Below are 26,363 nucleotides of genomic sequence, written 5' to 3'. Positions count from 1 at the left end.
TTTTGACATTGTAATGCAGACATTCTATCCTAATTATCTCTAAATTTTGTAAATATGAATTCAAGTTTATATTGCCAAATTGAAGTTTTACATCATAAATGCAAAAACTTTTTTAAGTGAAAAGGCACCTTTCTATAATAAAATTTCATTGCACACCTTTGTCTGCTTTAATGACAACTTTGTTCAATGTTATTCCAAGCCTCTTGATCATATTTTGTGACAGCATTCTTGAAGGTGTCTCTTGTTATGCATCCTATCTTTTTTCTCAATTGCAGTAGGGTCTGGTAAGCTTTTTCTTTGACAGATTCTCCCTTATAGTCTATGTCTACTGCCTGTATATCTATTTCAGGAAGTCCTAGTTCCCTGACGACACTGATGTAAAGTTTGTCTGGAATCAGGTATTTAGAAGCCTCCCAAAGATCTCTTTCTGTCAACTTTTCTCTACCATCTGTAATAAGTAACAGATTGTAAAATACATGCATTATGTAATTGAATCAGTGTATTCTTACCATTATATCAATTTTAAAATCTTCTTAGGTGAAAGATTACTCTCTTACAGTGTAGCATTTTCTAAAGCTTTCAGAATTTCAGTATGTAACAATAAATGTATATAATATCTTCATATCTTTTGATTTATAAATGAGTTATATTGCTATACAATCTGATGTTTTTATGATCATTTTTATATTATACTTCAAAATTCGAGGAAAAACCATGATTGCAATACCTGATGATTTTGGAATAAATCTTACTTTTAGTATCCTTAGAGAATACAGTCACATCCGTATTTGATTCCTTCACAGAATTTAGAATGGGACCGAGGGCTTTATGCATGAAATAATCCCTCTCTCTCTTCCCATCCAGTGGATATGACCACTGGCGTTCATATTGGATCATTCTGGCAAAGCTTTCTCTGTGATTGCTGCCTTCATCTGATTCATATGCTGGACTCTCCTCTTGGTCTGAATTGTCGACCTGAGGGCAGTCCTGAATGGACAGACTTTCCAGTGACTCATGGAATGTCTTTGATTTTAAATCTAAACTGTTCAAACTAGAGGATTCTTGTGTCTCCTGAATAGGGAAATTAGACGCCTCTTGGCTTTGGTTGCAATGGTCTTGATTATTGCTGCCATCCACACATAAACTTTCTTGAGACTCCCTCAAGAGTACACACTGGGGTATGGTGGAATTAAGAGCATCTGAATCCGAGGCCAGTGAATTAGTTGATTCCAGAAGTGGGGATATTTCCTCATCATTGGGTGACATTTCAATAACTGTATGATCACTGCTACTGTTCATCTCCTTTAAACTCTGGCTTCTGAAAAAAGTGTTATTAATACAACACAAAAAATCTTAATGAGATGGTCCTATATATAACTCATGCTTCTTTTAAATCTTCTTTTGTATATACCCAACTTTCTTATATCAATCTCTTAAGCGTTCCACTGAGATAATACTGTAAACCAACTATTATTTAATAGCGTCATCTTTTATTCCCGTCAGTTTGTAATCAGACTGCAACATTTCATTTTTGTGACTGAAGTAATATTCTCTACCAATTGAAGCAAAATAAATGGATCACAGTGATAAATATTAGTGAATTAAAGGAAGTTACGAAATTTGCTAAAATTCCTCACACGTGAAAAATAGTTGATTTACAATAAGAGGGCTGATTGAAAAATATCTATTTGCTATATAAGTTTGGAATTCCACTTTGTACTTACGAACTGTTCTGTAAATCTGTTCCTGCTTTATTATCCATAGCTCTTAGACTATAAACTGAAAAAAAAGGATTATTTATAATTACCCACTTCTGTAATTTGCACCAATACATACAAAAACAAATCCGAACATATGACAATTACTAAAGAATGAGTGTGCTAAAATTTCAATCATTTGCGATGAAGGGTTGCTGCGATCAAAAATGAGTTACAGACAGAAAAATGGATAAACAGGAAGTTGACATCCATCAGATTAAAAAGAGTCCCTAAAATTTCAAGCATCTGCAAGTTGCAGGTAAAACTGTATAGGAAATTTTGAACACACAGATGCATAAACAGGGAATTGAAATGAGATTTGAACAGAAATGAATTCCACTATAATGCATGCCTTAACATAGCTGCAGTCATGTAGTCCTCTCCCTTTTTTGGGAGAGGCCTCTCCATAAAATATCAGATGAAATAATTGGAGAGGGCTGCATATTACTGCAGCTAGCCTAAACAGAGAATGTGCTAAATTTCAATCACCTGCGATGGGTAGTTCCTGAGAAATCTGTGAAAAAAAATTGTTAGGGAAAGACATATGAATATACAGACAGACACACAAGTATAAAATACTGAGTAATATACCCTCTCCTTTGGAACAGGGATATATAAACATTTATTTTTTTTAAAAAATCCCCATTAATTGACCAGTAGCCTAACACTTGGTCCAGCTTGACCCCTAAAGTCCCTATGATGGACATTACGTACAATTTTGAGAAGAGGATATTTTGCTCATTTTAATCTGCAAACAGATCTTCTGATAAATTAAACACTGGAATACAGTAAAACTCGTTTAGAATGAGCACGGATACAATTGCAATATTGCAAATTCAGGGATATGGCGAAGTTATCTTTGATCCCCAGCTATATAAAAATAAACATTCCTTAAAAGGATATACATGTATAAGGAATAACAGATATTGCGAAGTAATTTCATAGGTCCCAGTAACTTTGTTATAACCGAACTTTACTGCAAGTAGTATAGTTTTTGAAAGACTGCTTGAGTTTTGATTATTCTGGTCTCATTCTTTAGGTCCCAGCTGAACAGTGACCAGAAATTCGGTCTTCATTCCATTATATGCATACCACAGATAAAAATGGGTTGCATTAATTCTGTTTTATTTACATATTCCTTCATGTTGTGATTTTTTTAGCATACTCATTCAAGCCAGAAAAGAAAATTTCTATTAAAAAACTTAATTATTCATTAGATAAATTAAAAATCAAACATTAAATTTTTTTCCAAAGGTTTTTACTGCCATTCATTGACATATACTTTCTCTTACCTTTATCTGTGCATATAAAGCATTTTCCTTTGCGCAGATAAATGATCAGAAGAGACACAATTATGATAATGGTAAGACATATTAGTCCAGCAATAATGATGAAGTTCAGACTATTGCCTACAAAAAAATAAAAAGGATATACTCTGTATTAAGTTTGATTGAAATTTACTCTGTGTTGCTGGAAAAGATGTAATACATATACCTGGTATTGTAAAAAAAAGTTAACAATGACAATTTTGACAATGACAAAAGCAAAAGACAATGGACAAATTTTGATCACAAAAGCTCACTTCAGCCTCCAGCTCAGGGGAGCTAAAAAAAATCAAATACCAAGGATGTACATGTATGTATTTAAACAAGAAAATCATACTGCTCAAAATTTCCTTCAAAGCTCACATTTATTACCGGTATACTCACCATTTTCATCACCTTTACTTTCAGCATTTGTTCTCCCTCCTGAATTCACAGACTTAGGACTAAGTCAAATAGAAAACAAGAAATTACCCCAAAAATATATATCTATAAATTACATACATGTACATGTACATGCATAAGAATTAAATATAAAGAATAATAAACACTAAGAAAGAGCAACTGCATAAACTGTCATTAAATAACATACTTTTCTATATTTTCTGCAAGGGGCAAGACTCCATCACACACTGTATCCTTCAGGTGTGTACATGGGGCAGTCTCGTATTGACCATGGAGTGTACAGTTCCTACAAACTGTACATTCATAGGATCGACCTTTACTGAAAGTGCCAGGTCTACATTTCTGACAAGGTCTGCATTCGGTGGGTCCAGTTTGGGGATTCCAGTTTCTCAAATTCCATTGCTACAATTTAAAAACAAGAGGCCCATGGGCTACAGTGCTCGCAAAACTGCCCGATTAGTATACCACTAAATTATAGCTTTGTGCATCGTGTCAAATGCAATGTTTTCATCTTTTTTTTAAAAAATCTGTATGCAGGTAAATAAATATGATAATTTCTGCTTATACATAAATTTCATTTTTTGTTTAAATTTAGATAAAATTTTTAATTGAAAATTATTTTTTTCTATCTTAAATATGACGACAAAATTTTCATGTTCATAGTTATAAATTAAAATAGCAAATTAAAAAGTACCTCCATAGGTATGACTTCATCCCCTTTTAGGCATACCTCACACTGAAAACAGGCGAGGGCCTGGGAATGATAGTACATGTTGTCCTCAGGGTCACATTTAGGAGTTCTCCCCTCCATCATCTGGAGACTTATCAAGATACTCATGGAAAAAAGCATTGTGTATATCTCTGATGTTGGCGCCCTCATTTCTATTTCAAAAAACAAAACAAAAAATTTGTGATGAAATGCATGTTAGCAACATGCATGCAGTATTATTTATACACTGCTATATTCACACTTACCCCTACTTTTGAGAGAAAGTTTTGGTGTAGATAGTTTTCAGTAGGCCCATATTAACAAGAGTTATTTCCCGTTGGCCGCCATCTTGTGGGCCAACCAAGTAATTTTCCTTCTTTGTCCTACCAAATATAAGCGGGCGTAGCAGAAATATTTGGGGGGAAATTGTTATGGAATAAACATTATGAAATAAAGGAGGCTCTAACAAATTAATGTATAACTGTCAGAAAAACAATGCTTTCCAGCCCACAATAGCCAGTATAAAAAGTTAAAGTTGGTTGAATTATGAAGGAATATGAGCATGTTGACCCACAATATGGCGGCCGAAGGGAAATAACTCTTGTTAATTTGGGTCTACTGAAAACTATCTATACTGGTATTGAATACAGCCATCTGTTTTATCTGTCAAACTCTCTTGTCATCACTTTTATATTTTTTTTTCATACATGTATATTGAGGTAGCCAAAAAAAAAAAGGGGGGGGTTCCAATGCTAGCATCTAATCATTTGTATTTCTCTGGTATGTCTTTCCATGTTACTTTTCAGAATTTGTTCTTGTAATTTTAACTACATGACTGTATAGGTCATGAACAATGAGCAAAACTTTATACCCTTGAATTTTTATTATGGGGGCCCCATAATTCAAAGAGATGCCCTTTAATTGAAATCAAAATAATAATTTTAAAATATCAACACAAAAATAAACCTGTAAATATACATATGGTACTGGTAGGCCCTGTATGTTTTTAATTAATCAACATTATATTAGTTAAATCTTTGTACTCTTTAACAATTATTTGCAGCAATTTAATATAAATTATGGATAATTATTGTTTTTACAATATAATGTACAAAATGATGTCTTGGATTTATTTGCGCAGTTACCAGGTCCAGTCCAAAGACTATTTCTACCTACGTAGGTATTAATACCTATCTAGGTATTTAAAGCTACCCAAAGTAGCTATTTTTACCTACTTTCTGCTTTACTTGCATTTTGTGGCCAAATGCAGGAACGGCGCAACATGGTGAGCACAACATTTCTTGACACAGGCACACTGATGATGAATATGACAAAAATTTGGCCACAAAATGAAAACTTCGTATATTATCAATTTTGCATAGAAACTAATGTAAAATTGCCGATTCAGGAAGTAATCATTTTTTGGCCAAAATTTTGTCGTATTCATCATTAGTGTGACCGCATCAAAAAATATGGTATTCACCATGTTGCGCCGTTTAGTCTTTTGGTCGCAAAATGCAGAACTTGTACAAAGTAGGTAAAAATAGCTACTTTTGGTAGCTTTAAATACCTAGGTAGCTATTAATAGCTACGTAGGTAGAAATAGTCTTTGGACTGGACCTGGTTACGTCCATATTCATTATTCAGAAGAAACTCAACAAATCTGCAATCCTATTCAATAATCTTGTCATGGAACATCATACCTTTTCTCCAGAAGTTTCATATCTCAGGGCAGAGACTAATTCAATTAATAGGAAAGTTGCAACCTTCAAAAAGATGCGATTTTCCTAGTTTTTTGATAAATTATTTGCCTATCGATTACATTTAACTTTCGTTTTGACAGATACCGGTTAAAACCAGTCCACTTCGTATCATTCGGCAAGTATCGATACTTCTCGGGTAGGCCTACACAGAAAATTCATCGGATCTAACGCAACATTGTTGTGTGGCAAAGGCATTTAAAAATGCTACCAGTGTGAGTTACAGGAGAGAGAGAGAGAGAGAGAGAGAGAGAGAGAGAGAGAGAGAGAGTTAAATTAAGTACCGTAAATCTGGAAATTTTTGCTGTAGATAAATTTTTAGCAAATTTGCGAGTTCATTGCATTCGCAAAAATATTTTTCTTAAAAATAAATCACCAGTAAGAAACTGTAAAGAAAGCAGTGGTCATTCGCAAAGTTTTGAAACGTAAATATTAATCAACAGCATTTTGACTGAATTCGCAAAATAAAATCAACGTAAAAATTTCTAGATTTACGGTATACGTTTAAAAACGTAGGACATCATTAACTCAAAGCAATGACACCCTTAATATTTAACATCCTCATAATAATGTACTATTGATTTATTATTATTTTTTAATCATTTGATTCTATTTGTAACACGTAATTTAACTGGATAAAAGATTTAGTATATATCGTATATAGCATAAGTTTCCTACGTCACAATGAGTTACGTCTAAAACGTATAACTACGCTTGACGTTTCTTTTTAAAAAAAATATGCTCAATTTGAAGCTATTTTTGGAGGGAAAATTGTCTTATTATATATACTGAAATTAAATTATAACGAATGAAGCTTATTTTAAGTTAACCTTTGTTATACGATATAATGTAACTTGAACAGTTTACGCTTTTTTAAAAACCGCTTCGCAATTTATAAAGCGTATAAACTGCCCCAAGTTATGTTATATCGTTTAACATAGGTTATAGTAAGCATCATTCCTTATAATTAGTTGTTTAGATCATATTTAAGGTATTGTTCGTTTATTCTTAAGATTAAATTGAAAAAGAAACATTATACATATTATAATGAAAACTTGACTGACAGTTTATGAGAGTAAACTTAGTTGAAAGTATTTTTATGTATCTGTTAAAAATATTTTCAAATAGTGCATGTATTTTATAATTCGTGTACATGTACTCAAATAATTGATAAAATATATATACTGTATATTTTTGTCATTGTTTTCATCTATTATTCAGGTCTATTCCACAGGGGTTTGCGTACCTAACAATTTTACCAGAGACATAATTATAATATTATTTACCGAAATTTTCAGTAAAAATTAAAAAAAAAACGTAATACTTATAAATGTTATTGTTATATAGGTATTACGTATTTTTTTTTAATTTACTGAAAATTTCGGTAAAATTGATAGGCGAATTCCTGTGGACTATTCCTTTACAATGCAGCTGTACTCCATAAGCATGAAAAGTTGTGTTCGACTCAGTGCGACTCGCTATGATCAAAATTATAAATAGCTAAGGGAATTTCCAACAAATAATGTAAGGTACTTGGGTATGACCAGCAAAAAAAAGGGGGGGGGGATTTCGGAAATAAATATTTCCTTGGTTATAACTATTGAAAATAATATGTCCTTTCCTACAAGGGCATGAAAATAATAATCTGGCTCGATAAAATTTGACCCCTCCTCCTTTCAGCAACAAGTCCTTATCCACATATGTAGAAGTCATAGGTGTCGGAATCGGGGAGGGGGGCTTTCAACTTTTTTGCAAAGATAGACATAATAATGGCATTGAACAATGAGGCGTAGGTTAGCCCCCTCCCCTTTTAAGAACATGCACATATGCAGTGTATTCAAAGAAGGATAAGTGGTAAGGTTTTGAAAAAAAAAATGGCACTGGAAGAAGTTTGACTCCCCCCTTCGATTTGCTTCCGACACCTCTGTTCAAATTCGAGCTTTAGATCAATTTCATTCACACAGTCAAGTTTTTGTTCTGGGAAACTTGGGGACTGAACCCCCTTTCATTTTTTTTTTTACTTTTTAAATCTGGGATTGATACACACATTAGTCATACCTTTTTCTTCTTTTTGTCCCCCGCTGAAAGTGGGGAATATTAATTTCGGTCTGTCTGGCAGTCCGTCTGCGGAGTTTCTGTCTGTCTGATCATACACCATACACTCTGGGGTTAATTGTGCGTATTTTCCAGTATTCTTACGTTATTTCTTTGTTAACCCCTCATTTACAGGGTATATTTATGCTTGATATTTATGGATAGAAATACAACTATGTCCGTTTGTCCGCAAAAACTTAAACACTGCTCATAACTTTTGATTGGTTGAAGCTACACGTATATGGCTTTCATAGTTCATGTGTATTCCTTATGACAAGACATTCCTTTCCGTATCAACATATTTGACCTCTTGACATTGGAGTTTGACTCACCTTTACAAACTTTAATCAACTTTAACCTTGGCCATAATTTCATACAGTTGGTGCTATCATTTTTCACAAGTATATTTATCATGACAAGACCTTTCCATAAGTGTAAAAACTTGTAGTTTGACCCACTTATAAAACATTTTAACCAAGGCCTTAACTTTTGAACAGTAAAGCAGTAGGGCTTGAAATTTCATAGGTATTTTCCTTGTGACAAGACCTTCCTTTGGATACCAACAATTTTGACTTTGGAGTTTGACCTACCTTTCAAAAACTTAAACCTTTGCCATAATGTTTGACAATTTTGTGCCATGGGTTTTATATAATTACTGTGCATGTGTATTTCTTATGACAAGGCCTACCCCTGGCACCAATAATTTTGACCCTTTGACCTTGGAGTTTGACCCACTTTTAGAAAACATTAACCTTGATTATTACTTTTGAATGGTTGCTGCTTGGGCTTTCTAAATCTTACTTACAAGGTATATTCATTGACACAAGTCCTTTCTTTGGGTACCAACATTTTATCTCTTGACCTTGACCTTAGAGTTTGACTTGCATTTGAGAAATACTTCTCTCCTAATTTCTTCTACATTCAATCACTTTGCTTTTTATAAGGGGTGGGGGATACAGAAAAGTTTGGGGTGTACCAATAGAACCACTCCCTCCACAACATTTAATAACTCCTAATGCAAATGAGTGAAATCATGTGTCACAATCAGGGTTGAAGATTGGGGGGGAGGGGTCAACTTCAGATGGGATAAAGAGATCTGATAATGGCAACAAGGCAAAGCCTCAGGATGGGCTAGAGAACAAATTTTCAACAAGACAATGGTGATAACCTAATGGAAACGAAGCTTAGGAGTGTGATAAACCTGAACACAATTATCACTCATTGTTACCCTTGTATTGTTCCTCCCTCACTTAAATTGCTTTGAAGCCTGTATACTTGTATACTTACGAGGGGTGATCAAAAAGTTCGCAAACTAATTGAATAACTTCCATACAAGAAACAATATTTGGTTTTAATGTTGATTATATTTTAAATCAATCCTCCCCGATTTTAATGCACATCAACCACCGTTCAGCGCATGCGCGAATCACGTGATATTGGTGGTCACGTGACCCCCTCCGTAGCGTTCTGTCACAAAAGTTAAAAGATTTTTCCGAGTTTTATATTTCTTTCCATGTGAGTTAATTTTTATGACAAGAACAGTTAATTTTTATGACAAGAACAGTTAATTTGTCAGAAATGGTCAAATCTCGGCAACAGAATGGGTGGATAATAACATCCTTTCAAAAAATAAGCATGGCGACCATTAAAACACAAATCTTCTGTCTCAGGAGAGACCTTTGTTCAAGGTGGATAGAGAATGGGTGCATCCTTTTTATCATATCTAATATGTTTAAAATCTAAAGTAAACGATATCTTAGGTATTTAATACTTATATCATTGTTCAAATATTCAACTATTTTTCAAAGTGCTAATTGGAGGTCTTTGATAGCAAATTGCTTAATTAAAAATACATATCTTTTCAAACTTGCTTTCACTGGGCAAGATGACAAGTATCATTTTTAACCATCAGCCTTCCTTCACAAAAACGATTAATCCAATCATTGATTTAATTATTAGGAACTCATTTATCTCAATAAACTGTGTACAAATTATTATATGATACTGTAGAGGGATTTCTAAGATATTGCAATAAATTGTACAGTCGTTTGTTGAACGAGCTCGACTGAGACAACCATTTTTCACGTGACCTAAATAGTGACGTCATTTTCACATTGTGACGTCACAAACAAGGAAAGAAACTTTATTCAGCATATGCTGTTTATAGACCTTGTGTATGGCTATGTGTGTACCGAATTTCATTCTAATCTGAAATGTGGTTTTGTAGATATAGAGATAGTTTGCGAACTTTTTGATCACCCCTCGTATATATGTAAACTTGCTCTCTCACTGCTCCCTTCCTATAAACACAATTTTCAGTACTTTTTATTATGCCCCTGTAATCAAAGATTCAGGAGTACCGGTATATAAAGTTTTGTCCATCTGTCTTTCTGTCCCCCATAAACTTTAGCCTTGTTCAGAGGTTTTGTTTGGTTGGAGCTTTGCCTTTCATATTCAAAATCATAAGTAACAAAAATTGATTTATTCTGATAATTCAGCACAACTACATCTTGTTCACAGTATAAAATAATGGTAACATTTTGAATGTTGTAGTGTAACTTGCACCTAACTTTTGTGAAACTTTCAAACAATGCATGATCTTGGCTTAGCCATTTTGAAATTCACGTGCATGCAATAGTCATATAATGATTCATTTAAAACAAACCAACCTTCATTAAAAATAAAAAAAAATTAAATCTTTACATAAATTTATCAGTTTAAAACTAGTTTATAGCCATTAAACTGTTAGGGCAGCTTTTTCTGCTTAAAAAAAAAGAGATTACAAATTCTGTAAAAGATGCATTAGGTCAGTCTAATGTGCATTTCTGCAACTGATCATGAAAAAGAATGTAATTATCTTACTTCTTACCAGTCAAGAATCTATTACTACAACAGCTATACTTGTGGACATACAGACCATATACACATACTTGGTGAACATTTCTTTCTCTGTGAACTTAAGTTCACCACTATAGATGTCTAATACACTGACAAATTATTATGAATAAAGTTAGTAGGAAGAAAAGGTAGAAAAATACAAAAGTATGGAAAAAATGATGATGGAATTTTGCATTATGTACATTAAACTGTGCATTAATTCTATAGATTTTTTTTGCAGAAAATATATCATTCAGATTATAAAAATTTAATTTCAATCCAATTAAATCACTATAATGCTAGAAATACATGGATGCCCTTGTAAATATATAATGCTAGGAAATCCATTTGTGCACTAAAATTGTATGTAACATAAACAAGAATACATGTATATCATAAAAATTGTTTTAAAACTTAACAACTTTAGTTAAATAATTTTTCAACCTTTTACGTTAATAGACTCTTTCTTTACAAAGAAATCTGGAATACAAATTAAACTCTGTTATATTATTTTTTGAGATAATATTCTGAAACACACATGAAAATACCTTTTGAAATGTGTGTAAATATAGATAAAATATATATATTCAAAAAGTTATACAATCAGGACTATGATTCTTTGCAAAATTTGGTTTAATAAACACATACACTTGCTCAACAAGAGAAACAAACATTCTACCCTTTATAACTATCAGGTAATCATGAAGAATGTAACTATAATTCTTTCCCTAGCAATAAAATATTCATTTATCTACAGGTACTATAACAATATTTATACATTAAAAATGTTTAGAAAATCATATCTTTCATTTGAAAGGTTGACTCTCATATATATATTTTTTAAAAACATTTTTCCATGCAAACTTGAATTGATACTTTATACAACTGTAATTAAAGTCAACCTAAGGAGACTGTAATGAAATATGTTCAATTACCAGTTCAACTGGCTTGAGTTATGTTTCACGATATTACATGCTGAGACAAAGTTTGGCTTAATATAAAATTACATTCAAGAAGTTGATAAACTGATATAATTGAATTGGTAAATGGAATTACATCTTTATAATTATCTGAGTTGCACGTTTTTATGTACACATATGATAACAAAATGATGCAGAAAACAATGACAATAATACAAAACAATGAAACATTTCAATACTATTCTGCAAACAATGTATGTACCAGATGAGAATACATTATATATACTTTTTCTTTTAATATTTACAAATGAAATAGATATTATATACACTGGAAACAATATGATACTATTACTGTAACAATGCGCACAAAATAGAAAACTAAAAGCAATGGGTGAGGGTATGTATCAACTGGTTTCCAGATCATGTGCCACCTGTTCATGAATGGAGAAATTAAATATCAGCCAATGAAATACTATACAGAGGGGTATTCTCGCCCCATGTTATTTTCGCCCTTTCACACTAAGAAAATATTTTGACCAATTTTAGATTTGCCCATTTACAATTCTTTGTAAGAAATTATACTGTTTTTTTTATATTAGCCCTGTTTTCAATTCGCCCTCCTGTGAGTAGGGCGAATGGGGCAAAAATAAAACAGAATTGAAAATTTCACTGTATACAGTAACTTCTGCTTAAGGTTTGATCTCAATTCCTTATGTTCTTACAATAAACAATGAAACTATTCTCATTCAAAAATATTCAGAAAGTAAACTCTATAATGGAAAGTGTATATTTAAGGTTTATATCATTAATAACAAGAGGCCCGAGGGCCACATCGCTCACCTGAGAAGCTTTAACCATTCTGTTCTTTACTAGATTTCCCCCCTTGTAATACATATTGTGACCCCACCCTACTCCAATTTAGACAATTTGAAATCTACACTACCCTAGGATGCTTCCACATAAATTTCAGCTTTTCTGGCCTTGTGGTTCTTGAGAAGATTTTCAAAGATTTTTCCTATATGTATTTCTATGTAAAAATTTGATTACCCATTGTGGCCCCGCCCTACATCCGGGGGTCATGATTTGATTAATTTAGAATCTACACTACCTGAGGATGCTTTCACATAAGTTTCAGCTTTTCTGGCCCTGTGGTTCTTGAGAAGAAGACTTTTAAAGATTTTTCCTGTATATTTCTATGTAATACTTTTGATTTCCCATGGTGGCCCCACCCTACCCCCGGGGGTCATGATTAGAAAAATTTAGAATCTACACTTCCCAAGGATGCTTCCACATAAGTTTCAGCTTTTCTGGCCCAGTGGTTCTTAGGAAGAAGATTTTTAAAGATTTTTTCTATATATTTCTATGTAAAACTTTGATTCCCAATTAATTTAGAATCTACACTACCCAAGGATGCTTCCACATAAGTTTCAGCTTTTCTGGCCCAGTGGTTCTTAGGAAGAAGATTTTAAAAGATTTTTTTCTATATATTTCTATGTAAAACTTTGATTCCCCATTGTGGCCCCGCCCAACCCCCAGGGGTCATGATTTGAACAATTTAGAATCTACACTACCCCAGGATGCTTTCACATAAGTTTCAGCTTTTCTGGCTCAGTGGTTCTTGAGAAGATTTTTTAATGACCCCACCCTATTTTTGTCTTTTCTTGATTATCTCCCCTTGTGAAAGGACTTGGCCCTTTACTTTAACAAGAGGCCCATGGGCCTTATAGGTCATCTGAGCATCATGCAACAACTTTCCAATGATTGAGTTTAGTTCATGTTTTAAACTAGACACCATGGCATTCAAAATTTTGAAAAAGGAACCATTATTCATCATAACTAAACACTTAGATTTAACGTATTTTCACTAAAATCAATACAGCCCCGCCCTAACACAAGAACCCCTGACCCTGGGGCCATAAAATTCACAATTGTGGAAGAGGCATTCTTGCTCATCATAACTATATACTTAGTTAGTTTATCTAATACCCAGGAGCAGAGAAGAAGATTTTCAAAGAATTAATATATTTTCACTATACAATCAATAAAGCCCCACCCTAATACAAGAACCTCTGACCCAGGGGCCATAAAATTCACAATTTTGAAAGAGGCATTCTTGCTCATCATAATTATGTGCTTAGTTAATTTATTTAATACCCAGGAGCAGAGAAGAAGATTTTCAAATAATTATTATTAATGTATTTTCACTATATAATCAATAAAGCCCCACCATAACACCAGAACCCCTGACCCTGGGGCCATAAAATTCACAATTGTGAAAGAGGCAATCTCGCTTATCATAACTATATACTTAGTTAGTTTATTTAATACCCAGGAGCAGAGAAGAAGATTTTCAAAGAAATAATGTATTTTCACTATAAAATCAATAGAGCCCCACCCTAACACCAGAACCCCTGACCCAGGGGCCATAAAATTCACAATTTTGAAAGAGGCATTCTTGCTCATTATAACTATATACTTGGTTAATTTATTTAATACCCAGGAGCAGAGAAGAAGATTTTCAAAGAACTAATGTATTTTTACTATATAAATCAATAGAGCCCCGCCGTAACACCAGAACACCTGACCCAGGGGCCATAAAATTCACAATTTTGAAAGAGGCATTCTTGCCCATCATAACTATGTGCTTAGTTAATTTATTTAATACCCAGGAGCAGAGAAGAAGATTTTTTTAAAAAATGCACTTTTACTATATGATCTATATAGCCCCACCCTAACCCCAGAACCCCTGACCCCGGGGCCATGAATTTCATAATTTTGGTAGAGGAGTCAATGCTGATTATCATCATGCCAACAGTTTGACTGCTAGATGTCCAAGAGTAAAGAAGATTTTTAAAGACAGCATTAATTTTGGTGGTTTTGGCCCCACCCCTCAGGCACCAGGGGGGCAGGGGCCATGAATTTCACTATTTTTGTTCCCCTTCACCCATAGATGCTGTATACCAAATTTGGTTGAAATTGGCTCAGCCGTTCCAGAGAAGAAGCTGAAAATGTTCAAAAGTTTACGACCGATTGACGACGAACAACGTACGACACGGACAAAAACAGATAGCAATAGGTCACCTGAGTGACCCTTCACCCAAAGTTTCCCTTCACCCAAGGATGCTTTGTACCAAGTTTGGTCAAAATTGGCCTAGTGGTTCTTGAGAAGAAGTCGAAAATGTGAAAAGTTTACGGATGGACAGACAGACGGACGGACGATGGACAAAATGTGATCAGAAAAGCTCACTTGAGTCTTCGGCTCAGGTGAGCTAAAAATTTTTGGTTGTCCCTCCCAACCATAAAAATTGCCTGACTCAAAACTTGTTTATCTCTAGGAAACAAAAACTTCTTTTAATGCATTCCAGACAATCCATTTCGAAAATTAAGCAATGATTTGAAAATTTTCTCTGAAAAAAAATTCCCATCTACCAACTGACTCAAATTCATTCTAAGTCAGGAGAGGGCAACAGACATTATTTTGAAGTTGGTCTTATGAATTTTGTCACATAGAAGTACATAGATAATACTTATGTTCATCGAAATCAAAATAGATATGTATTTAATATATCTAATATGCATTTATATACATACATGTATTGGTAGAAAGTGAAATTACAACATAACATTGGTGATAAATGTATCTGTTTCAAACACACTGATTTACTCTGAGTTTGCTGATTAATAAGTGGTTTGTTGTCAATTTAGACAGACAGGCAGACTGACAGACAGTAAAGTGACCCCTAATGGCTACAAAAACTTTCTCACACCAAAATAATAATTTCTACTGAAAATCATGTTGGTGTGAGACAAGTTTTTGTCTCCAAAGCAAATGAAATTTTATTTACATGTACATGCAGTGCATTTTTTTCTTCATTTTCAATATTCAATTGCAATATTTTGTAAGGTGTCATATTTGCACCTTCATCAATTCAAAATGTTTCGTCCTAAAAATTATTGGCAGAAACACATGAATTACTGAGAAAGCAGGTGAAATTTACATTTTCACTCTGTCCCTCTTCATTTGAAACTGCACCTTAGTGCAATATGTAAGTTTCATACCTTTTTTATAAAACAAACACTTGAATCATAATGGCAAGAACAAGTGCATTAGCAATACTTTCCTTCCCATTTTGTGAAATTAACAGTATTTAGTGTTGAAATCAACTCAATACTGAATCCAGCATTTTTCATACAACAACAACAATTACAAATATAAATATGGTTTCTGAATATGATTTTTTCCCCCAAAAGATAGAAGTGTGGCATACAGTCAAGTTTGTGACTCCAAATAATATGGCACATCATCCTTTGGTGTCATGGAGAATGTGTAAATATTTGACCATAATTCCTTGAATACTTGTCATGATTTAAAAAAATAGATTTCAGTTTTATACTGCTGAATACTTGCCAGTTACAAACATGATTAATATTGCTCTTAATGGGCAATTAAAGATCATCAACATACACATGTTAATCAATACTTACTGTAAATGTTCTATATTCACTCTCTAATGATACATGAAATGAAGATATGTTCTAAAGATAAATTGAGATCTCTTTGACCTTTCCTAGCTCTTCCAAAAAATCTGATTTTTTTGGAGGGGGGGGGGTCATATAAATTCCTCCACAGAATAGAATTTTGATACTTTTTGGTTAGCCACAATTGGTAACAAGTTAAACAATGAAAAAAATATTCAAAGGCCGATGCCCAAAGGAAAAAAAATCTAAATTGATTTCAAATCAAAGCAGTGGTAAAACTTTCTCTAAAGCTAGATGGTCATGTTTCCTCAAAACTTTGAGGAACACATCTTGCGTAACACCTCGCTTCCTCACAAGGCGTAGCAGCATCTGGTAAGAGATCTCTTGGACGGATTCATGCTGGTGATCAAATTTTACAATCTCAATGTCTGCCTCATCTAGCCCACATTCTCGAGCTATATGGATGTACAGTCTGTCTTTCACCAGGTGTTTTGAAGCACTGCGCAGGAATTTCTCCCCAAGAACCTTGTTTCCTATAGAATATAGACACAAAATGCAATTAAAATTTTGATTTTAATATTAATTGCTTTGACCTATTACATTTGTATTGAGAAACATTTATGGGAATAAAGCAGTTAAAAAATCTAAAAAGTTGCATATTTTTCACAATTGTTTGAACCATGAGGTTAGACTTTCTAGTGTCAACTTAAGCCATACAGTTTTTGTTCTACGCCCAGTGGTTATAAGAACCTTAATTACCCTTCCTGCTCCTGTCTCCAACAGATAAGTCATCTTTAGAAACTTTTTCACTGATCGGCATGGAGTTTGAAGTAGTAGACTTGTAATCTCTCTCCTCTTTCTCATCGAACGGGTAGGACCACTGCCTATCAAACTTAATTTTTCCTGAGAAGGTACATGTATTGGTAGCTCCACCCATTTCCATCACCTCTTGGTCTGCCTCACCATCAGTGCTGCCACCTGTAGACATTGCTGCCAAATTCCCAGACTCCCGTCTTTCAAACCTGACAAGATTTCCAGAACTAGCTGCTGCCGTAGGAGGAGGGTGGTCTTCAGAGAGAGACAGAGGTCCATCCATGCATACATTTAATTCCTTAGAACTGGTTGCTAAAATGGAATCTATTTCTAAAGGTGGCCCCGTTTCTTCAAGCTCTATGATGGAATGTGTCGTAGACAGATCCTGTTGGAGAAGGGGAAGTGAATCATCACTGTCTTCCTCTGATGGAATGTTAATAATGTGCCCATTTCTGAAAAGTAAAAAAACAAGAGGCCCATGGGCCACATTGCTCACTTGAGCAATGTGGCTAGGAAAAAAGCAGAAATCAGTTTACCGTAAATCTGGAAATTTTTGCTGTAGATAAATTTTTAGCAAATTTGCGAGTTCATTGCATTCGCAAAAATATTTTTCTTAAAAATAAATTACCAATAAGAAAATGTAAACAAAGCAGTGGTAATTCGGAAACGTAAAAATTAATCAACACCATTTTGCAGAAATCAGTTTATTATTGAAAAGTTTAAACCTAATAGTGGTCCAAACCAATCCTTAAAAGGGAGAGGGTATGATTTGAACAAACTTGAATTTACACTAACTAAGGATGCTTGCATATTTCTTTGACTACCTGTGGCTTTATTGCCCTTTACATTTGAACTTACATTGTGGCCCCGCCCTACCCCCAGAGGTCATGACTTGAAACAAAATTGAATCTACACTACCTGAGAATGCTTCCATATGAATAGAACTAATCACTAAAAAGAAGATTTTTAAAGATTTTTTCTACGTTTCTATGTATAACTTGGATTCAATGTTATGGCCCCGCCCTACCCCCAGTGGTCATGATTTGAACAAAATTGAATTTCCACTACCTGAGGATGCTTCCATAAAAATATAATCATTCATGCCTTTGCTATTCTTGAGAAGAAGATTTTTAAAGAATTGTCCTATTTATTTCTATGTAAAACTACGATCGGCCAATGTGGCCCTGCCCTACCCCCAGGGGTCATGATTTGAACAAACCTAAATCTACACTACCTGACGATGCTTCCATATAAATATGATCATTCATGCCTTTGCTATTCTTGAGAAGAAGATTTTTAAAAAATTGTCCTATTTATTTCCATGTAAAACTTTGATCACCCATTGTGGCCCCGCCCTACCCCCTGGGGTCATGATTTGAACAAATCTTAATCTACACTACCTGAGGATGCTTCCCTATAAGTTTCATCTTTCCTGAAACAGTGGTTCTTGAAAAGAAAATTTTTAAAGAATTTTCCTATATATTTCTATGTAAAACTTTGATCGCCCATTGTGGCCCCGCCCTATACCCGGGGGTCATGATTTGAACAAACTTGAATCTATACTACCTGAGGATGCTTCCTCATAAGTTTCAGGTTTCCTGGCACAGTGGTTCTTGAGAAGAAGATTTTTAAAACTTAAAATCAAATTTTCACTATTTCTGAATTATCTCCCCTTGAATAAGGGCGTTGCCCTTCATTTGAACAAACTTGAATCCCCTTTACCTAAGGATACTTTGTGCCAAGTTTGGCTGAAAGTGGCCCAGTGATTCGACGGACAAATTTTGATCAGAAAAGCTCACTTGAGCCTTCGGCTCAGGTGAGCTTAAAACAGTTGCAGAATTTTTATAACCAAATTATGTATCAGTACAAGAGTTGCTTAAAAATACCTTGAATAATTTCTTTGATAAAAAAATCTTGAACAGCTTCTTTGAAAACCCTATAGAGTACTAATATACACACAAAATACTGTAAACCAACATAAATTTGTGACTTTATCTGATTTTCCACATTTAGGACCAGTTTGTGATGAGAAATATTTGCAATAAGTGGCTCCCGCAAATCTCAAGAAAATTTCTCACTTGCAAATAAAAAAATTCATCTTTATTGTACATTTCAATTTGTAGTTTTTAATTTAACAGTAATCTTACAATTGGTTTTCTGTTGAAGCCTGCAGTCCTCCCTGTCTGCTGCCTATGAAAATAAATATAATTACATGAAGCTGTTTCACTATGTACATACATGTGTACATGCTTATGAATACACATCTATTAAGCGATATGCAATATAATGGATTCTAAAACAAGTCCATAAAAAAGGCTTATTTATATAAATCATTTAATGCACGAATTTCATAAAAATTCAGTGTTTTACTATCCATTTCAAAGTTCTTGTCCCATTATCATTACAATCAAATAAAACTTCAAATTAAAACTTTTAATGACTGTAAAATCAACATTAAACAAAAAAGTCCATGTAATTTTTAATAATTCCAAAACTTTGTTATTTGCCAAATAATTATATGATTTTTGCTCAGCTTTCATTCAAAAAAGTGAAATAAATTTTTTTCGATTGAAATTCCCATCTTTTTAACAGAAATAGTAGAAAAAGTGCCTCTCCAATACGTATTGGATGTTATTTTTCAATACGATATCATTCTTCAATATCGATACATATACACAGTCAGGACTATGTACGACATGTATTAATTGTACTATTTCATGAGAAAAACTTTCCCCATACATTAGGTATGATCAAAGTTTTAAACAAGAAAAAAAATAACTTTTGCATGGACTTTTAAAATTGACTGTTCTGCAGGGGGAATTAATTCTCATAGGGGTTAAGTAAGATCATACCTAATGTATGGGGAAAGTTTTTCTCATGAAATGACAGGCAGACGGACGGATGGACGGACAGACGACGGACAAACTGTGATCAGAAAAGCTCACTTGAGCCTTCGTCTCAGGTGAGCTAAAAAAATGTCGTGCGCCAACCACCGATATTTAACATCCTAAAAATGGTATTTTTATATGCATATGACATCACAGATTTATAAATATTTTGTCAAAATATCAAAAAGATGATTGTCCAACAGCATGCAAAAAATTATCATTTTTGGTAGAATAATATTTGAAATATTAAAAAACTTCAGGTTTTTCTGGGACAACCCTCATACAGATATTTCCTGAACTGGACTGCGAAACATGAATGTAAACATTCAAATGTTGGAGCGAGGTAAACTACTTCTAGGTCATTGTGCTTCACAACATTGCAATACAGGGGCCTGTTCGTGTAATAAATGCAGTTTTACCCGAAATTTATTCGTCTCAAATGTAAATATAAGTAATAAACAACAATGTTAAGAAGTTCACTGGGAAATGAACTTTTAGTTGGTAGTTGATCAAATCTACTGAGAAGCCCTTCGGGCTTCACAGGATTTGATCACGTGACCAACTAAAAGTTCATTTCCCAGAGAACTTTTTAACATTGTTGTTTATTTAAGTTTTCCTTAATAATACAGGATTTAAATATTGCATCAGATGGAATACTGTCTTTATAAAATTCAGAAGGACAAACATCAATAGAGATTAAAAGTAACATAGTTTACCATTTTCCTTTCTCTTGCAATGCTTGTATAGTCTTTGCTTTATACAAAAACAGACCATCACCACGACCACTACACCGAAAATTGTTGCACAAGTCATTCCTGCGATGTACACCGAAGCTAATCCATCATCTGCAAAGAAAACCAAAAGGCCAGAATTCAGACATGGTTTCAGGCATTTATTTTTTTGACATTGATATTCAGAAAAAAACTATAATAAGAGGCCCATGGGCCTTGGTGGTCACCACAACACCATGTATCAAGTTTCTCTTAGGGTGTAATCACTTTGATTAATCTTACCTGGACTTGTAACTTGGATCTCATAAGACAATGTCCTTTGCTTCCTCTGGAGTTTTATAAAAATTAATAAAGTTCACAAATTTTGCTCCCCTTTACCAATGCATAGATCTATATTATGTATATAATAGACAAATTTTGGACGAAATTGCTTTTACTGACTGTTTCAGTCTGAGAGAAGAAAATGAAAATATTTAAAATCTATGATCTTTGGAAAGTGCATAATACTGAAAGTTTAAGTATCCATAATATTTTTAAAAATTTTACATTCCAATTTTAAGTTCGATCATGCTAAAATATGCATTCTAGAGGAAATACGTATGTCAAGAATACTTAATTTACTAACTTAAAGTTAAGGTTTGGACATGATTACACTGACAGACATATGAGACATATATAGACAGGAGCATAAAACAAGGAAATAAAACAAACCTACCACTTTTTTCATGGCTGCCCTCTGGTTTTGGGTTAGGTCTGTAAATACAAAGGACACTTTTTTTATATAAATCTTCTTGAAAATATCAATAAATTTCATATTTTCTATAAGACACATTCAAAATTGAAACATTATATTTACCTTTTAGATGTAGTTGGTTTAACTCCATCGCAAACCGTGTTGTGCTTGTTTGTACACTGGCTAATCTCATACTGATTGAACAGTGTACAGTTCTTGCATGGCTGACATGTATTATAGGACCGTGTATCACTGAACATTCCCGGTCGACATTTCCGACAAGGTCTACATTCAGTGGGTCCTGTGTCAAGGTCCCAGATAAATTTCCATATCTATTGTTAAAAAAAATTGTAACAGCTATTGACATATATATATTTCACTGAATGAAAATTGAATTGTTGTGGTCTTGTTTCAAGATATGGAAACATGAGGAGGTGAATAGAATTAGAATAGATACAAATTAATTGTAGATTTGAGAAAGCATATTTACTTGGACATTGTAATTATAATCATTTTTCTTAATTATGGAACTAATTTATATTATATAAAATCATTGTACAGTCAAACCTCATTATCTCAAACATGATGTGATTGGGGGAAATGAAAATCTGAGATATCCATGCAAGGATTTTAGAATTAAGATACTGAGTGTAAAATATTTAAAGAATAACTTCAATAAGTGGTTTGGACTTCCAAATCACTTCGTCATATCCATGATATTCTAGATATCTGTACATGTGTTCCAGATACAGAAGTTTAACTGTATGAACATCCAAGATACTGAGAGATAAATTGTACCTCTAAAGGTATAGGTTCCTCCCCTTTGTAGCATCGGTCACAAGGAAAGCACCTGTCAGCCTGTCGATGGTAATAAACGTTTTCCTCGGGGTCACACCTAGGCATTGCTGCCACCCCCAGGATACTCCAGGTAATAATAAAAAGCATCTTCACACATTCTTCTGACTTTGGGACTCTCATCTCTAAAAGATATGAAATGGTGAAATCTTTAAAATAAGGAGCAAGGATTTTTAACTCTTTGAAAACTTGTGTGGTCTTTTGAAAGAGAAATGATGCACAGATGATTTACAATATATCTTACAGCTCAAGTCTTCAAAAAACTATCACATGTATTTTTAGAACAAGTTCACAATGAATAAAAAAATTCTAGATTGACCAGTTGAACAGGGAAGAAAGTCAATTTTGTAATTATAATTATTAACATATTTATAAAATACATGATTGTATAATTTTGTGCAATATTAACAACTGATTTGCAACAGTTTAAGTGTTTTTGATTTGTACAGGTGTTGTAAACATCACCAGCAAGACGATGAGATTGAAGGATTTCTACTCACACAGTTATGTATATGGACTCAACATAGCAGCCACATTCTACTGTGAAAAGGTCTAAGGTAATGCACAATTCCTTGAATACTATATGTTCAAAATGTATACATAAACTCGTTTATTATTTGCCTTTGATATCATCACTTGAACAACTGAAACATGGGATATGACACCTGATACACCCAAATTCTGTGTGTTTTGCCCCATTAAATGGACTGTTAGAACTGCCACTTTTTATCTGTATTCTAGAAAACTACTCCATCCTTTAGTGTTTGTTGGAGACTGCTATTAGTTCACAACTGTTTTTGGATCGTCAGTGTGAAAATCCAGATGCAAAGTTTTATCTTCTTCTTTGGAGTGTCCCTTGGATACAAATTAACTAGATCTAGACACAGGTGCTTGAGGACAGGACCCCCCCCCCTCAATATAGACCCCCGGGCCTGTTAGACTTTTTTCACATAAATTATATATGAATGACACATTTGTGATATAATATATCCTATCCATTTTGAAAATTTGCTTAAATAAACATTTTATAAAAATTTCTACCCCACTCTCTATATATAAATTAACAAGGTTGCCAACTTCGTCTGCAAACCGAGAGGCACTGCCGAGAATTTTGGTTGAATCGTCTCCTAAATCTAAACAAAGCCCTAAAATCAACAACTCATATTGTAAATTGAATATTTTTTTCATTAACCACCAACTCTCATGAAGGTTAAGGCACTTTAACAGTCGTTATGGTCAGTTTTTCAAAAGGATGTCGGGCTACAGCCAGCGTTTCTGCTTAATGAACGGAAGTGACGAGGAGACGACTTTTTACCGAAATACACAGTTCTGCAGAAAGTCTGAAACACTGTTTTGAAATAAACATTTGAAGAAATTTGGTTGATTTACATTTTAAAAAATGTCTTTCAAATGTATTGGAAGAATAGAGTTCTAAACTGCTGATGTAAATGAAATATTTCTAATTATTTTTAAATACTTGATTGGCATGTATCGGTTTTGAGAGTTATGCCTTTTTAAAATATATTTTATTAAAATACCTTCTTTTCCGTAAATATTTCGTGTAAAATCTACAAAACATTTGAAAATAATATCTTTATGAAGAATTCGTTCAAAAAAACAAGAATATATCTATTGCTGATATCTTACACACATGTTTGGTTATATGGGGAATATGGGAAATTAGTCCTCTCCTCATCACTTCCGTTCGATAAGCTTTTTACGGAGTTGGCAACCTTGTTGATTTTAATTAATATACAATGTAGGGTAGATTTTATAGAACATTTGTTTTAGGTAATTCTTCGATTTGTTGGTATACTGGTCCTGTACCAGTAGCCGTCTAGTACCAGTTACCGTCTATTACGTCATTTCGCGTGTTTAAAACGCGATTTTTCGAGATTTTTCTCCAAGATCGTCTGCTGCAGACAGAAAGGTAAACACGAGTAACTTACTATACATCAGAGATAATATTATAGTGGTATACTTTACAAAAACAGTGTTTCGTCCAAATAGTTTTCTTGTTTATGATGTGGGGAAGTGATGTCACAACTTTGAAAGTGAGGTTTTGTTCTATTTTTTTTTTATCTCAAAGCACCCCTATAAACGCGTTATCGTGAACTCAGATGCGATCAGTAACGCGTTTGTTTATTTTATTGTATTTCTTCAACATGATGCGAAAAGACAATTTCTATATTTTTTCTCAATTATGGGAGAGCTGATACTGGAATGATTGCAATTGTCTACCTATGCAGTTTGCACAGAACAAAATTATTTCCTGGATTTTGTGTGTGTGTGTGTGTGTGTGGGTGTGTGTGTGTGTGTTTTGTCTCTCACGTTCTGTTTACAATTAAATTCCTACCAAAATAGCGTTTGTAGCTAGATATCATTAGAAATGACGTAGACGGTAACTGGTACAGTGCATACGGGAAAATGGCGTCCTACCCTACCCTTCTTTAACGGTATGAAAACAAAGTTTCATGAGTAGGACTAGCAAAAAAATTATATATTCTGATAGAGCAAGAGTAAAGCTTTATATATGCCAAGTTTTATCTCCAAATTGTGTCAAATAGTGAAGCAATGAAAGAAAAACTTCCATTTTTAGACGGCTACTGGTACAGGACCAGTAGATCTTATCACAAATATGTCAATGAAAGATTATCTATGAGAAAAAAATTGAAAAAGCCCAGGGGTCTATTTTTTCCTGTCCTCAAGCACCTGTGGATCTAGATCTCCATCAATGATCATACACTGACAATCTAAATTGAATGCTGCAGATGAAAGACCTTTCACCTACTGAGGGTCAACATGTTACTAACTTGTTGTCATTGTTAAATGCGCAAGGAAGATCAAGGACTACAAACATTTCTGATCATTTAAAAATAAGATATAATCCCTTTCATTCGAACTAGAGACTTATGACAACACATGCCAGGAATAACATCAGGGTCAATCAACATGATCAACTGTGGCTTTATCATTTTTATGAAGCCGGAGAGGGCATTAAACAACATTTTTTTATAATCAATGATGGTCTTTCGCTTAAGACAAGAAATACAATCTGAATAGATATAGCTCCCCTTTCCTGTCCAGTTCCCCATTTCTACTAAATCGTGTCCAACTAAGGTTCTATAGAATCTGATCAGAATGGGTATATAATTGTAAATATTAGTACATAATGGGGGAAAATTAATTTACAGATTACGTTCGCCCTTGTCAGCTGCTCAATTGTGATCATGCCAAATACTCGCCGACTGGCGATTCATTGAGACGATTATATTGCATCATTAATTCATCGATCAATAACATAACCAAAAACGTGGTAGCATTTAGTACATACAATGTATAGGCCTACAGGGAGTATCGTAAATCGTTGGAAAAATATCTTAAGAAACGAATTCTTAACGTCAGTACTATTTTTAGACGTGACTCAATATTACATGATCAAGTTTATGCAGACTAGGTAATCACTAAAAGAAATACTGTACCTTTTAGTCAGATATATTTTCATTACGCAAAAAAAAATTTTGCGTAAACTTGGATCTTCGAATGGAAAAGCACTCTTCAGATCAGAGGCAGCGAAGTTTTTCGCCGATTTGGCTGACTGGGGAGTAGGAACTTACTGGCTTCTGATTGGTTAAGAAAAGCACGTTATACATGTCTCTGGTTGAGGTGAAGGCCAATTCGAGGGACTTCCCCTTTTGCTATTTTTGGCATGGACTTATAAACATTGTTAGTGTCAGTGAGAACGTCATCATATCATTATATATCTCTCCACTGTATAGGGTAACACTGTACATATTACATGTATTATAAAATCACAAACTTTTGGCACCTGTTAAAAAAATTATTTAAATTATTATTATTTTTTATTATTATTAAATGAAAGGTCATGTACCCTATGCAGTTGGTTTTAGGGAAAAAAATTTTTTAAAGGACATCAAAAATTGGTATGGAACTGTTATTGTATTTTTTAAAAATTTTCTACAAGTGATTGATGAATAAATATATACCCAGAATAGTGGT

At 33.7% G+C, this 26,363-nt stretch overlaps 1 protein-coding gene and 1 long non-coding RNA gene across 2 annotated transcripts; both read right to left on the bottom strand.

The window, feature by feature from the left end:
• LOC134238599 (uncharacterized) lies at positions 1 to 25,960 on the bottom strand. Its single transcript, XM_062720729.1, has 15 exons — positions 25,826 to 25,960; positions 22,287 to 22,468; positions 21,612 to 21,820; positions 21,471 to 21,508; positions 20,741 to 20,869; positions 19,284 to 19,326; positions 17,083 to 17,588; positions 16,586 to 16,856; positions 4,179 to 4,305; positions 3,672 to 3,886; positions 3,467 to 3,525; positions 3,050 to 3,166; positions 1,725 to 1,779; positions 753 to 1,318; positions 1 to 448 (listed from the first exon to the last, which is right to left on the bottom strand). Exons 2-15 carry the CDS (start codon positions 22,464 to 22,466, stop codon positions 168 to 170), a joined length of 2,796 nt encoding a protein of 931 aa, XP_062576713.1. The 5' UTR covers positions 22,467 to 22,468; positions 25,826 to 25,960; the 3' UTR covers positions 1 to 167.
• LOC134238595 (uncharacterized) lies at positions 3,678 to 6,086 on the bottom strand. Its single transcript, XR_009986049.1, has 3 exons — positions 5,897 to 6,086; positions 4,179 to 4,366; positions 3,678 to 3,886 (listed from the first exon to the last, which is right to left on the bottom strand). It is a non-coding gene; the product is annotated as an uncharacterized LOC134238595 (long non-coding RNA).
• Positions 25,961 to 26,363: the final 403 nt, after the last annotated feature.

The sequence above is a fragment of the Saccostrea cucullata genome, unplaced genomic scaffold (assembly GCF_032062105.1).
Source record: "Saccostrea cucullata isolate Sc308-1 unplaced genomic scaffold, CSIRO_AGI_Scuc_v1 ctg63, whole genome shotgun sequence".
Lineage (NCBI taxonomy): Eukaryota > Metazoa > Mollusca > Bivalvia > Ostreida > Ostreidae > Saccostrea > Saccostrea cuccullata.
The sequence above is the reverse complement of the archived record's forward strand: the minus strand, read 5'-3'. Positions and strand labels throughout refer to the sequence as shown.